We start from the raw sequence: 15,990 nt of genomic DNA, 5'->3' as shown, positions 1-15,990 counted from the left end.
CAAGTCCTATTTCCCCGTGTGACCAAACATTATAGTTAACCTTGGGGCAGTCTTTGATAAATGTTAATTACCGTATTTTGAAAATGAGGATTCTTTTGATAGAAGCTGAAAGAAAAAGCATGGGCAACGGAACCTATGGAAAACTAGTAGTGGCACATCATACGTAACATCACTCAGAAATCTATATATGAGATGACACAGAATATGCAAACAGCTAAAAGGAATGACACTAGAATTTCTGTGCATGTCTATCAACTGCTGTCCTAAAGGGAGTAATTTCTCTCTACCTTTCCTTCTTTCCTGTTTCTCCTTTAGCAACTTGCAGCAGAACATCAGTAATTGACACTGTTTTGTATGTGCACACTGTGACTGCAACTTGTAGGTTAGGGTCTTTGATAACAGATCAAGCACTGTATGTTTATTTGCTTAGTGTCTTCATCTTCATGCTGCATTATGCCACTGAATATCTGCCATCTGTTTCAGGGAAAAAAGATTCAGATTTGTACAGACACTTTACACACTTGGACATTCTCTTCCCACAATATGTGGGAAGGTAGCCAGGGGAAAGAGGACTTATGGAACAATACACATAATGTTACCAAACATTGTGGAACACAACTGTTCATGAAGGCAAAACTAAAGATGGATTAATAATGAAGGGAAGAGAGTAAAATGGTGCAGTGAGCCATTCTTCACCTATTTTCTAACTACATATAAGATCTATTTTGGGGACATAGCACTGAAAGCTAATTTACCAAATCGTGTGACTCTTACTAGCAAATATTGAATGTCGTTCTGGGACTTATGTGTCACATTTACATCACATTCTGTTCATCCTATTGCTACTCTCCAAAGAAAAACAGTGCACAAGGTTTGTGTTGGTATTTGACCACACACATGGTGTTCTCAACTAGCACGTAACCTTCATACACTTCACTGGCTCTATTCCTTTTTGCAGGAAACTCGGTTTGGTACGACAAACATGCAGATGAACTTAAACACTACTGCTGGCCCATCCGATCACCAACTTGTATCATCATCAAAAAAATGTTTCTTAGGGTAGAGAATACCCCCTATATGCCTTTCTTCATCATTACTGACAGAAGAGAGACTTGCTCTGCGCAGTAAATAGCACAAAATACCTCTGAAAACACATTAAAAGTTGTATTATCCATCTATGAAGTAATGCAGCTATAAGACAGGCTAAACATCTTTGAGTTCTGCATTAATCAAGTTTAGGCATTCTTTTATTTTAATAACCAGCAGATGGCTCTAATGATGAAGTTATTGTCCAAATATTAAGACTTAAGATACACACTACTTTTAATAAAAATAGGCCTCACTTTGCCATACGTTTATGATGGTTTCTGTCGACAGACTATATTAGGATAAACAGCTTTGTAAACTTCAGTCTCAGTGGAAAGGTAGAACAGCCACAGGCTTAGACTTATTTATTTTTCTTCAAAGTCTAGAAGTAAATAATAAATATTAATGCTATGTGCAACATAAGAGGAGAAACTTTTTATCAACTTTCAAGTAATATTTACAGGGTGATTCAAAACTCATATACCACAGGACAAAGAGGGTGAACCAGAACACCACCAACAAACGCTCAAAGATTGTAGTGTGGACCAAAACGAGGAAAAACTCTCTAGTAAACATGGTTTCTAAAATGCATACCTTAAGTGCTACTAGCACTCCATCTTCGATTCTGTGAAACAAATGTCTTCTACTGCAAGTTTTTTGCTTTCCATATTTTGAGAGATGATAATATGGACACAAACAAGAAAAAATGTCCATTAAACAATGGAGCTAAAGCGCATATGTTACAAGCTGTGAGCACTTGTTTAGTTGGTGAGATGTGTTTCACAGTAGCAAAGATGAATAAGTAGTGCTCATAGCTTGTAGGGTATGCATTTTAGAGATCATTTCTGCTGGAAATTTTTTCTTGTTTTGGTCCCTACTACCACCTCTTAAAATATGGAAAGCAAAGAACTCAGATTAGGGCCACACACAAAAAATAACACATTGAACTTTGGTATGCATTGCTGAAGTATTTCAATAATCAGTGATGAAACATAGAATTTAAGAACTCTTATGATTGTTATAAAGATTTGAAGTTCGAAACTAAAAGTAAATATGTAACTGTAATGCTTAGAAAGAACTCAAGGAATACTAGCATAGCAGTTTGGAAAGTTATACACAGTTTTAGAGATTGCAAGGACAAATCACTTTAGTAACCTTACCATCAACCATAAAGGGATTATAATAAAATCTCTATATCTGACTGCAAATGTTTTTAACGAGTATTTTTCTTCTGCTGGAAAATCCATCAGTGACCAATTTAACAATCTTCATAATAGGTATGAGGATATTCCAGTTAAATGCAGCAAAGAGAAAAAGCGCATAGCACAGTCACAAAAAAGCTCAAAATCAAGAGGCTATGATGGTCTGCCTATAATTACATAAGAAATGTGCCTAGACAATATGCCTGATGCCATGACTAAAACAGTACATAATGTAACTTTGTAAGGTATCCATTCTTCCATGAACCCAAGTTCTGCAAGGTTTGGAGGAGAACTTCTGTGAAGTGTGAAAAGTAGAAGAAAGGTGGCAGTTTTTCTGATTTAAATTTGCCTGGGTAATTCAACTTGTAGAGCACCTGCCACTGAAAAGCAAAGGTTCTGGGTTAGAGTTCCAGCTCAGCAAACAGTTTTAATCTGCCGAGAAGTTTCAAATCAAGTGTCATGTGACAGTTTACAGCAGCAGTGATTGCTCAAGGGCAGCTGGGCACCTTCAGACAGATGTGAGCAAATGCCTTGGACAAAAGCAGTCAATGGTTTGAAAACAATAATACTGGCTAGTGACTTGCTCAAGATAGTAAACATAATTGTAAACACAATGTTGGAATTATGCCAATTATTGTAAAGAATGTGTCTAACAGAAAAAGTCAACCAATTCAACATAAATAAAAATTACTAATGTTTTATTGGATTTGTGGAACATGAAATTTGTTTTTACTCTCATTTGTAGAAATATTTTGTTTCAAGATTCAATGCTGCTGCAAGTCTCAGAACACTCATCAGTGTTGGATACTGATGCTGTGACCATTCTGCTTAAATCTGTCACACCCGTTAATAAACTAGTCAACAAATTTAAGCCTTTTTCTGCATCTGGTTTGTAAATGGGTGGATTTACCTAATTTTGAAGTGCTGAACTGACTCGTAAAATCAGTTTTTCTTCAACGCATCACATTTCCAAGCTATACAGCTGAATCAAAAACAGTACTGGTACATATTCAGGTCTTCAGTAAATACTATTTAATTTCTACCACATGGATGTGACAACAATGTTCTTCTTTTGTTTGTCATTTCATTACTCTCCCTAACAAGACCCCAGCAGTACACGTCTATCACCGAAGTGTTTCAGTGACCTTGATGTGTTCCATCACATCAATAACTTGGTGAAGCATTCACACTGCTCATTGGTTATGGCTCCCAAATTATACGGAAATGACGTTCTACACCCCATGATCTTTTGGCTGATTAATAAGACCTTTCACAATGGAAACATAGCTATCATTTCTTCTTCTTTTTCTTCTGCCACTCCAGGGTTAGGCCTATGGCCCATTCTGGTCCCACCATCTCATCCTTTGTCTTTCCATGGTTATACAAACCATTGCTAGTTCAGGACGACTTTGTGATGAACAAAGTACAGCAGAGCCCCGGTATTTCGAGGTTCCATGTAATTCAAGCTCGTCTCAGGAAACTTGAAATTTTACTTAAAACTAGAGTAAAAACACATTTTCATACTTTTCTGCATGTACATTTTAGGCTCTTTCAAATGACTTTCATTTTGAACTTTCTCTCAGTTTTCTAAGTACAGTACACATGAAACTGTCTCACTTAAGGCTTTTGTTCATAATACACACAAATAATTTTGGCCTCAGACTGCTAATGTATTTAAATTACATGTGGACAGGTATCATTAGGTTTTGAGGAGTGCACTTGCTCTTTGTCTGGCAAATCTTCACTAACTGGGACCGCATGACAATCAGTTGTACAGTGCATACCGTGCTTGTTGTTACCCCTACTGTTGAGCATACTCAGCAATACAGTACACCTAAGTAGTAATACAGTAAACATTTTACAAAATTGGCTGACCATTTCTGTGTGTACTGTAGTTGGTTGCATTGTAACATCTGTAATGCAGTTGGATATGGGCATAGAAGCAGAGACAAAATTGAGAAGTTTGCATGAAACATGCGTTCTATTTTATCATTTGAACAGAAATCAACGAAAAAATCTGAGGATGAAAAAATGAGTGAAGCTTTGTTCCTTTCGTTTGCTCAACAAAGACAGAAAGGAAATCCAATTTTAGGGCCTATTCCACAAGAAAGACTTGTATTTTTTAGAAATGAGTAAAAGGAATGAGACGACAATTTTACTGCAATTTCAGCATGATTAGATTAATGGAGGAAGCAATACAGTCTGTGGATTTCAAACTGTTAATCAATTTTTTGAAAAATTTAGAAAAACTACACAGGAAGATTTTGATCAACTGTATAACTGAGCTGAAACAGGGCTAAATTATAAAATGCTTCCACCTAAAACTGCAGCCTCAAAAGAGGAAAAGGCTCCCCTGGGTTACAAAAAAATTTAAAAAGGGGTTAACAGTTCTTGCTGCCTTGCATGCAAGTGGAGATCACAAACTGAAGCTGCTGATAATAGGGAAGTCTGCTAAGCCCAGAGCTTTAAAAAATATCACTGCTTCTGCACTGTCCATCAAAAATCTGCTTGGATGGTCAAAAAATATTTTAAAAAAGGGTTTTTTGAAGACTTTGTTCCAGAGACCAAAGATATCTAAAGAAAAAGTGCTTGCCTTTCAAAGCAATCTTAATGCTTGATGATGCTGGTTCACACCTGATGAGGAAGAATTATAATGTGACAGTATTCGTGCTTTGTTCTTACCCCCTAATGTGACGAATTTAATACAGCCTATGGACCAAAACATTTTACAATGCTTGAAAAAAAGTAATTTCGCCATTTGCTTCAGATTTTTCTACAAAGAACAGAAGTTGAAAGAACCATCAAAAAATTTCTAAAAAGACTATGATAAAAGATGTAGTTTACTGGACAGCCGATTCATGGTCTGTAATAAAGGCAAAGACACTAAAAAAGTCTTGGAACCAAATTGTACAAAATGAAACGAATATATACAGTACAGACGAAGGTGACCTAATGTTGGCAAAACTGATGAAAAAGCAAGACGGATGTGGAAATGTGAATGAGAGTGATGTTTCAGGATGGATGATCAGTTTGAAGTGACCTATCCTGCAATTGTTTAAAGTATTAGTGACTGAAGGCAAGGAAATGTCTGAAGAAACTGTACCAGTGGTCACTCACACCAAAGGTTTGGCACAGCTAAATGTGGCACTGCATTACCTCAAGCAGCATGCAGAAGTTACTCCAATTGAGACCATGCTTCTTGAAGATGGCGTGACATTCTTGCTTTTTTTTAAAAAAAAAAAAGAATGTTCTAATGTAAAACAAAGGACTATGGACAGTTTCTTTAAAATGTAACTTATACTTTTGCAAGTTGGAAATGTGTGCCCATATATGTACATATAATGCAGGTATGTTTATATTGTTTTGTATTTATTGTTTTAATCATAATTGTGTTAATTAAACATTTATACATGATTTACCCATTGATTTAGGGATATTTCCACATTATCCACATTTTTTGTAATTCGAGGTAGCTCAGCCCCAATTAGCTCAAATTACTGGGGGGTCTACTGCACATGTTCTCTCCATTTTTCTTTGTATTGTGTTGCATTTTGAGTTACTGGTTGCATCCCTGATTCCTCCTTACTACTTAGTTTCTAATTTTGTCTTTTCCTTGTCCAGCCTTTCACAGATCTTAGAAATTTCATTTATGATGTTTCAGTTGCCATAAATCTTTATTTTTCAGCATTCAATTTACTGCCGCATATAATAAAGTGAGAACTGCCAGGACTATACAAAATTTCAGTTCTCTCTCTTTTCTCATTTTACCCTTAAGTGTTCTCTTTATTTGTGCAACATCTACACTGGTAAGCATTTGTTTTTTCTGTATATTCATATCTTGGTCGTGCAATATGTCACATACTAAATACTTGAAATAGGCTACCTGTTCCGTCAGTTTATTATTCAGGACTATTTTTGTTCATATTGGGTGAATACCTAGAAATGCCATATTTATGCCATTAGTAATTTATCTTCACTGTCTTGTCTGATAATTTGATCAACCACGGATAACATCATGTTAATATGTTTATTCCTCCCAATATTTATGCCTGATGGTGTTCTATCTCTTTTCCAATCTTTGATCGTGTCAACTGTGTAGAGAATACAAAGAAATTCTGGTCATCTGTAAAGGCAGTTAGTGGCAATAAAGTTAGTGCCCAGCCATTTACGAATGAGACAGGAACTGAAACTGAGAGTAACAAAGCAAAAGCTGAAATTCTTAACTCTGTTTTCAAGTGTTTCTTTACAAAGGAAAACCCAGGAGAATACTCATATTACTGAAAAGATGAGCAAAATGATAATTAGTATCAGTGGTGTCAAGAAACACCTGAATAAAACTGAACAAAGCTCCAGAGCCTGATGGAATCTCTATCAGATTCTATTCTGAATGTTCTACATCCTGGAGGACCTCCTCACTACGGATCAATTGGAATGAAAGTAAATCTAATCTAATCTGCAGCAGAGTTGAGTCCTCTTGTAACTTCACTCTATTAGGGTAGTCGAAGAGAACCACAAAACTACCATCCAATATCACTGACACAGATTTATTGCAAAATATTAGAACATATTCTGAGCTCCAACATAATGAGGTACCTCAGACAGAATGGCTTTTCCATGCCACCCAGCTCTGAAAATATCGATCTTCTGAATCTGAATTTACATTTTTCTCACATGACATATTGAAAACTTTGGAGCAAGGCAGTCAGGTAGATGCAGCATTTCTTGATTTCCTTGTCAAAACTACACTCATACGGATAACAAGAGAAATTTGTGACTGGATTGAGGACTTTTTGCTAGGGAGGACACAGTATATTATCTTGGATGGAGAGTCCTTGTCAGATGTAGCAGTAACTTCGGCTGTGTCCCAGGGAAGTATGTTGGGAGCCTTGCTGTTCATGTTGTGCATTAATGACCTTGAGAAAATATTAATAGTAATCTCAGACATTTTGCAGATGGTGCCACGATCTACAATGAAGCACTGTCTGAAAGAGTATTCCATCAGATCTTAATAAAATTGCAAAGTGATGTATAAACTGACAACTTGCTTTAAAAGTTCAACATTGTAAGACTGTGCGCTTCACAAAATGAACATAGTATACTATCAATGAGTCACTGTTGGGATTACACAAATTCGTGCAAATACCTGGATGTAACATTTTGTAGGGATATGAAATGGAATTATCAAATGGACTCAGTCGTAGGTAAAGCAGGTGATAGTTTCAGTGTAATGGTAGAATACTGGGGAAATGTGATCCGTCTACATACAAGATTGCTTACAAATCACTTGTGTAACCCATTCTAGAATATTGCACCAGTGTGTGAGCCCTGAACCAAATAGGACTAACAGGTGCTGTTGAATGTACACAGACAACGACAGCACAAATGGCTGCTGGTTTGTTTGACTGATGGGAGAGCATCACAGAGATACAGGAGAAAGTGAACTGATAGGCTCTTGAAGATAGATGAAAACTATTCCAAAAAAGGCTACTTACAAAGTTTCAGGAACTGGTTGTAAATGATGATTCTAGGGAAATACCACAACCCCTAGTTATGGTTCAAACAGTGATTGTGAGGACAAGAGTAGGTTAATTACAGAACACAAAGAGGCATTTGAACCATTATTCTTCCAATGCTCGATATGTGATGGAACGAGGAGAAACACTAATAATTGGTACAATGAGGTGTACACTCTGCTACGCACTACACAGTGGTTTGCAGAGTGTGGATGCAGATTAACGTTGCTGAAAAGCTACATGTTGGCCACCACATAGAAACTGGTTTCAAAGTTGCCACTGTGTGCATTTCAACCTTGGCTGACCAGAACCCTCCAATCATCACAAAGAGCCTTCCATCCTACACCTAATATACCAACCACTTCCTGTAACATCTCAGATCCATTCCCACTCCTCTCCCATCCGAATCCCCGTGACTATCAATGCAATATTTCTCAACACAAACATCCACGTGTAATTAAATGGTCCTTTGCCCAACAACACAACTCCTCCCAATACCCATCAGCATGTATTCCTAAAATGTCATTTATTATTGTCCTAGCCAACTTCATTCTTACCCATAAACATTTTACCTTTGAAGGTCAGACATACAAACAAATCAAGGGGATTACATTGAGAAACAAATTGCTCCATCCTATGCAAGCACTTTCATGGGCTGCAAGGAAGAAAGCATCTTAAAAACCTAAATATTTAATAACATCTTTGTAGTCTGCACTAATAACCACAAGAGTTCCTCCACTTTGTGCAACAGCTTAACTCATTTTCCTCAACTCAAATTCACCTGGTTCTACTAACCCACCTTTCTTGCCATTGACCTCCAGCTCACAGAAGCAGACATCCAAAGTGCAGTATATACAAAACAATATCTACACACTGACAGCTACCTTTCCTTCCACATCAAATACTCCTTTCTTACAGCTTATAAATCAGAGACAAACATATCTGATTCACTACTGAAACCCTCAACACCAACAAAAATCTCAGGCTTGTCTCACTCAAAACCACACTATATCTTATTCACAAACAAATCTCCCAGGCAGTTCCCTTCTCCTATCCTGTGAATGAAAACCTCTCACTTTCAAAAAGCTCAGAAATGCCCCCCAACCCTCCTGAGATCTTGACGGCTCAATACAACACTCTGTCAAGGATTCGAGTTTTCCAAATCAAGCCCTGATATGAGATTTATCCCTGATATACTACCCACACCATTCATGGTCATCTTCTGCCATCCTCCTAACCCCTGTAACATCTTTGTCAAACCACATGACATTACCAGACCATGGTTGTATGTACATACCAGACAAACTTTGGAAAGTCTGGAGAAATTACAGCCAAACACAAATGACTTACTATGTGAAAAAAGTGCAGGGTCATGTGACTACAGTTTGCTACTTAAACATAATGAAAAATGACTGAAATTAGAGTTTAATCCACTACTTTCAGGTTTACTGGCAATAGTCTGGATGACTGGATATCTGGGAGTATGCTATGGCAGCAAGAGAGGGGAAGAAAACCAATGTGCACTCCGTGTGCATACCGGGGGGAGTCATTCCAGATGTGGAAAGGGTCCTTCCGGATGCCATGAAGGGTACAGGGTGCACCCACCTGCAGGTGGTCGCTCACGTGGGCACCAATGATGTGTGTCGCTATGGATCGGAGGAAATCCTCTCTGGCTTCCGACGGCTATCTGATTTGGTGAAGACTGCCAGTCTCGCTGGCGGGATGAAAGCAGAGCTCAACATCTGCAGCATCGTCGACAGGACTGACTGCGGACCTTTGGTACAGAGTCGAGTGGAGGTTCTGGTGGGGTTTCGGGTTCCGCTGGATAGGTCAGGAGTCCACTACATGCAGGAAGCGGCTACACGTGTAGCAGGGGTTGTGTGGCGTGGACTGGGCAGTTTTTTAGGTTAGATGGCCTCGGGCAAGTACAGAAAGGGCAACAGCCTCAAACAGCGCGGGGCAAGGTCAGGACACGCGGGGACCAAGCAGCAATCGGTATTGTAATTGTAAACTGTAGAAGCTGCATTGGTAAAGTACCGGAACTTCAAGCACTGATAGAAAGCACCGAAGCTGAAATAGTTATAGGTACAGAGAGCTGGCTGAAGCCAGAGATAAATTCTGCCGAAATTTTTACAAAGGCACAGACGGTGTTAAGAAAGGATAGACTGCATGCAACCGGTGGTGGCGTGTTTGTCGCTGTTAGTAGTAGTTTATCCTGTAGTGAAGTACAAGTGGATAATTCCTGTGAATTATTATGGGTGGAGGTTACACTCAACAACCCAGCTAGTTTAATAATTGGCTCCTTTTACTGACCTCCCGACTCAGCAGCATTAGTGGCAGAACAACTGAGAGAAAATTTGGAATACATTTCACATAAATTTTCTCAGCATGTTATAGTCTTAGGTGGAGATTTCAATTTACCAGATATAGACTGGGACACTCAGATGTTTAGGATGGGTGGTAGAGACAGAGCATCGAGTGACATTATACTGAGTGCACTATCCGAAAACTACCTCAAGCAATTAAACAGAGAACCAACTCATGGAGATAACATCTTGGACCTACTGATAACAAACAGACCCGAACTTTTCGACTCTGTAAGTGCAGAACAGGGAATCAGTGATCATAAGGCCGTTGCAGCATCCCTGAATATTGAAGTTAATAGGAATATAAAAAAAGGGAGGAAGGTTTATCTGTTTACCAAGAGTAATAGGAGACAGATTTCAGACTACCTAACAGATCAAAACGAAAATTTCTGTTCCAACACTGACAATGTTGAGTGTTCATGGAAAAAGTTCAAGGCAATCATAAAATGCGTTTTAGACAGGTATGTGCCGAGTAAAACTGTGAGGGACGGGAAAACCCCACCATGGTTCAACAACCAAGTTAGGAAACTACTGCGAAAGCAAAGAGAGCTTCACTCCAAGTTTAAACACAGCCAAAGCCTCTCAGACAAACAGAAGCTAAACGATGTCAAAGTTAGCGTAAGGAGGGCTATGCGTGAAGCGTTCCATGAATTCGAAAGTAAAATTCTATGTACCGACTTGACAGAAAATCCTAGGAAGTTCTGGTCTTACGTTAAATCAGTAAGTGGCTCGAAACAGCATATCCAGACACTCCGGGATGATGATGGCACTGAAACAGAGGATGACATGCGTAAAGCTGAAATACTGAACACCTTTTTCCAAAGCTGTTTCACAGAGGAAGACCACACTGCAGTTCCTTCTCTAAATCCTCACACAAACGAAAAAATGGCTGACATCGAAATAAGTGTCCAAGGAATAGAAAACTGGAATCACTCAACAGAGGAAAGTCCACTGGACCTGACGGGATACCAATTCGATTCTACACAGAGTACGCGAAAGACCTTGTCCCCCTTCTAACAGCCATGTACCGCAAGTCTCTACAGGAACGGAAGGTTCCAAATGATTGGAAAAGAGCACAGGTAGTCCCAGTCTTCAAGAAGGGTTGTTGAGCAGATGCGCAAAACTATAGACCTATATCTCTGACGTCGATCTGTTGTAGAATTTTAGAACATGTTTTTTGCTCAAGTATGATGTCGTTTTTGGAAACCCAGAATCTGCTCTGTAGGAATCAACATGGATTCCAGAAACAGCGATCGTGTGAGACCCAACTCGCTTTATTTGTTCATGAGACCCAGAAAATATTAGATACAGGCTCCCAGGTAGATGCTCTTTTCCTTGACTTCCGGAAGGCGTTCGATACAGTTCCGCACTGTCGCCTGATAAAGTAAGAGCCTACGGAATATCAGACCAGCTGTGTGGCTGGATTGAAGAGTTTTTAGCAAACAGAACACAGCATGTTGTTATCAATGGAGAGACGTCTACAGACGTTAAAGTAACCCTTGGCGTGCCACACGGGAGTGTTATGGGACCATTGCTTTTCACAATATATATAAATGACCTAGTAGATAGTGTCGGAAGTTCCATGCGGCTTTTCGCGGATGATGCTGTAGTATACAGAGAAGTTGCAGCATTAGAAAATTGTAGCGAAATGTAGGAAGATCTGCAGCGGATAGGCACTTGGTGCAGGGAGTGGCAACTGACCATTAACATAGACAAATGTAATGTATTGCGAATACATAGAAAGAAGGGTCCTTTATTGTATGATTATATGATAGCGGAACAAACACTGGTAGCAGTTACTTCTGTAAAATATCTGGGAGTATGCGTGCAGAACGATTTGAAGTGGAATTATCATATAAAATTAATTGTTGGTAAGGAGAGTACCAGGTTGAGATTCATTGGGAGAGTCCTTAGAAAATGTAGTCCATCAACAAAGGAGGTGGCTTACAAAACACTCGTTCGACCTATACTTGAGTATTGCTCATCAGTGTGGGATCCGTACCAGATCAGGTTGACGGAGGAGATAGAGAAGATCCAAAGAAGAGCGGCGCGTTTTGTCACAGGGTTATTTGGTAACCGTGATAGCGTTACGGAGATGTTTAGCTAACTCAAGTGGCAGACTCTGCAAGAGAGGCACTCTGCATCGCGGTGTAGCTTGCTCACCAGGTTTCGAGAGGGTGCGTTTCTGGATGAGGTATCGAATATATTGCTTGCCCCTACTTATATCTCCCGAGGAGATCACGAATGTAAAATTAGAGAGATTCGAGTGCGCACGGAGGCTTTCAGACAGTCATTCTTCCCGCGAACCACATGCGACTGGAACAGAAAAGGGAGGTAATGACAGTGGCACGTAAAGTGCCCTCCGCCACACACCGTTGGGTGGCTTGCAGAGTATAAATGTAGATGTAGATGTGCAAGTCCAAATGTAGTATATCATATTCTGCTGAATGTTTTGGAAACTGGAGTCCTCTATTAGATACTGTGAAGTGGATTTAAGATGATCATTTTCTCTCACAGACAGCTCTACATCACTCACTTAAGGTGGATTCAATGAAGAATTTATTTACTTTTCCTTCTTGAGGGAAAATTAACCAAAATTTTAGTTATAAAGCTTAATATTATAACGGATACAGAAGATTTTACTTTGTAATTTGTATACTGTGCTTTTATGTTTAAACATCAAATTATTTTGATTTCATACAATAGTAAAATAAGTGACAATGTTGAGCATTCAGCAACTTATTATTATTTTCAGATATTACGTATGTTGCACAAATGCTAAGCCACAGCAAGTGACATAATTTTTTCTACATCTTGTAAACAGAAGATGAGGTACTAAAAGCTAATTACTGTCAGTAAAAATATCTCTGCAGACTTACCTTGTCTGTGGAGCCTCAGATCCTTCAAAGTCCAAAGTAAGAGCAATGGAAATTCGGCGACGTCCACTTGCCTCTGCTGAACTTACATCCACATGCCCTTGCAAACTGACGGGTTTAGACCAACATGAGTTACTTTCCGTGTCTAGGGTGAATGTGACACATGGTTTTTTTGGTGGCATAGTTCCATTGTTATTTAAACCAATCCATACATCCATTGCAAGAGAAACTGGTGCTACTTTGCCTGTGTTTCCTAGTTGCAAACTAGAAGGAACAGCTGCAGCAGGAGACAATTTACCGGATACAGCTTCATCACGCCCTAGTCTTGAATCTACATTTTCCAAATCACGGTCAATTTTTCCAAATTTACCCTTATTTTCTTTAGCTGTAACAGAACTGATTGCAGAGACTTGTTTTCCTATGGTTGATGTTGGAGATACAATGGAGGTTGGCTGTGGAGCAGAGTCTGAAACTGCGGTGGGAGCCACTGGAGCTGCAAGCACTGGAGCCAAAGATTGCATCGACGTCAAACACTGGGTTGAACGATGAAGTTCTGAAGCTTTAGAAGGCTCTTCTGGTGTTAACTGAGGTGGAAAACGTGCAGTGTAAGGACGAACAACGTCTTCATTTGTTGTTACAGCCTCCACTGGTTCCATTCTCGTGTTGGACTGATTCAGTCCATAAAAATTTCCTAAATTTCTCTGTGAATCAAGTACTATAGTTCCATCAGGAATGGATTCTAAATCACTACCCTGAATCAGTCTCTCAAGAGCTGAGGTATCCTGAACTGGACTTTCAAAATGTGTGAATGGCTCTGCAGATGATGGCGTGTCGGGTGCTTGAGCTGCTAGGCGTGAACTTCGACTATCTGGCGTGCGCAGCACAGGCGGAATTCGTGGAAACAGCACCGTCTTTCGATCATAAGGGTCATTTTCTGATGATGGTGAGGTGATCTGTCAAAAAAGAAATGTAAGTGAGATGTCTATAATAATCGTAGAAGACATAGCGGCAATTAGGAAGAATCGATATTGGCATATTACACAGAGAATATAAAAATACCATTCATAATGCCCTTATTGTGGAGACTGTCTCAGATTTGATAAGGGTTACGAAAACAAGAGCTCACATACTTCTGAAAAATTTAAAGTCATATGTCTAGACTACTCTGTATGCTTTACAGGAAAACCAAAATGTTATATTTATTTCATGGATGATTCAGAAATGGTCTTTTCTTATGATGTCGAAATGGTCATCTCTTACATAGACTCCAAAGCATGTTACTTAAGTACAAATACATTATACTTCAACACCATTACTCTCACATAATACATTCTAAAAATTTAAACAATATCACACATTCGTGAGAATTTCAGAGCAGATGCTAAAAAAGTGGTCTCTGGATTTAACAGCAGACCCTGTGAACAGCTGTTCATTTCGCATTTCCAGGCAATTTCTTTCACCTGACACAGCACGCTTTTCATGGAGTGTACCATAATTCTGTTTCATGTCTGTTTTAATCTCATATTAAACTACGAACAAAATGGATGAATAATGAATCAACCTGCAACAGGATACCACATCTGGAACATAAACTACAAATAGTGCACATATACCTTACAATGAGCAATGAGCCGGAGTCCTTAGTAACTACATCATCTGAATTAGGGAGCACAAGTTGCTAAAGAAGTTGGCTGGTAGTAATGTCACTGTAAAAATTGTGAAGTTAATGACTGATGACAGGGTTAGGGAGCACATGCTAAACTAAATGTATGTGTGTGTGATTTCAAATTTCACTTCAGTTTTGTGTGATCTTACTTTATCAGCTACTACACAGCTACCTCCCCCCCCCACTTCCTACATTGCCATGTAAGCTGCGTGACCTATGCACGCAGTGGTGGATTTACATATAGACCCATGAGGCACGGGCCTCGGGGCGGCACATTAAGCGGGGTGGCATTTTTTGCTCTGTACTCACTTTAACCTTTTATGTTTTAAAATAACTGCACTTACAAACGACAAAAATTTTTAATATGGTCAAACAACTTGCTAGTTTAAATACGCCTCAAGAACGAAATTTGACAATAAAAGCTTGGAAATATACAGTTTACTTGGTGGCTGAATGGAAATTTAACAATGGGTTTCTGTCTGGCATCATCTTCATGATTGTTAAAAATATTTTGAAGTAAGCTGTCAGGATGGCAATCTACAATGTAATGTTTGAAACATTATAATTCCGAGAATGTTTTCGGCTTCTACCTTTCTTGTAGAAATTATTGGGAAGTATAAAGTCAACCCTCCATCACTGTAATTAATGTGAAAGCTCTGTGGTCTTTAATATCTGAGCTTGATTTAATGACACCTGTTTAACAAAACATGTCGATACAAGGAATGTTTTACATTTTGAAACACATGTTTATCCGAAAAGAACATAAGCAGAATATCTAATAATGTGTGAAATACACTTCACAACAGTTTAAAAATTTTATTTATTTACTTAGTTACTTTTTTTGGCAAAAAAGAAAAAGAAACCAACTTTTGTTTGTCTCATTTATTGTGCTGGAGCCTGCATAATATCAAAGTTCCCACTCTGTGCAATCAAATAGTACATGGTATTGCAAATTTAATATTAAACTTCTTAACTAAGCTTTCTTTCTTTGAGGAAAGGTTATTTTTATTTTATGTTGAAACAAAGGGTGCATTTGCGTGTAGACATAACAGCATTGTTCACACAATCGACAACACACCACATCAACTGCCAACAAGACTACTTAAAGTTTGTAGTCTGTCTTCTCTGCCCACAGAAACTGCTAAAATGTTATAAGGGATAAAACTCGATCCAGCACACGTCACTGCAGGAAACTGCAAAAATTATTTGCTTTTTAAATTAGAAAGACGGGGTCAGGAATATTCAGAAAGTAGGAAACAGAAGCCAAAAAAGAGACTGTCT

The 15,990-nt window shown here is 38.7% G+C and overlaps 1 protein-coding gene across 3 annotated transcripts in view; it reads right to left on the bottom strand.

Annotated features, from left to right (window-relative positions):
- LOC126474879 (breast cancer type 1 susceptibility protein homolog) overlaps nt 1-15,990 on the bottom strand; it is a 274,197-nt gene that overhangs the window by 100,111 nt on the left and 158,096 nt on the right. For all 3 annotated transcript variants that reach the window (XR_007586593.1, XM_050102369.1, XM_050102370.1), the window contains exon 6: nt 13,047-13,996. Coding sequence is in view for 2 of the 3 variants with exons in the window: in XM_050102369.1 (XP_049958326.1) it covers nt 13,047-13,996 (950 nt within the window). In the remaining variant the exon portion in view is untranslated. The remainder of the gene's footprint in view (nt 1-13,046; nt 13,997-15,990) is intronic.

This window comes from Schistocerca serialis, chromosome 4 (genome assembly GCF_023864345.2).
Source record: "Schistocerca serialis cubense isolate TAMUIC-IGC-003099 chromosome 4, iqSchSeri2.2, whole genome shotgun sequence".
NCBI classification, from domain to species: domain Eukaryota; kingdom Metazoa; phylum Arthropoda; class Insecta; order Orthoptera; family Acrididae; genus Schistocerca; species Schistocerca serialis.
The sequence above is the reverse complement of the archived record's forward strand: the minus strand, read 5'-3'. Positions and strand labels throughout refer to the sequence as shown.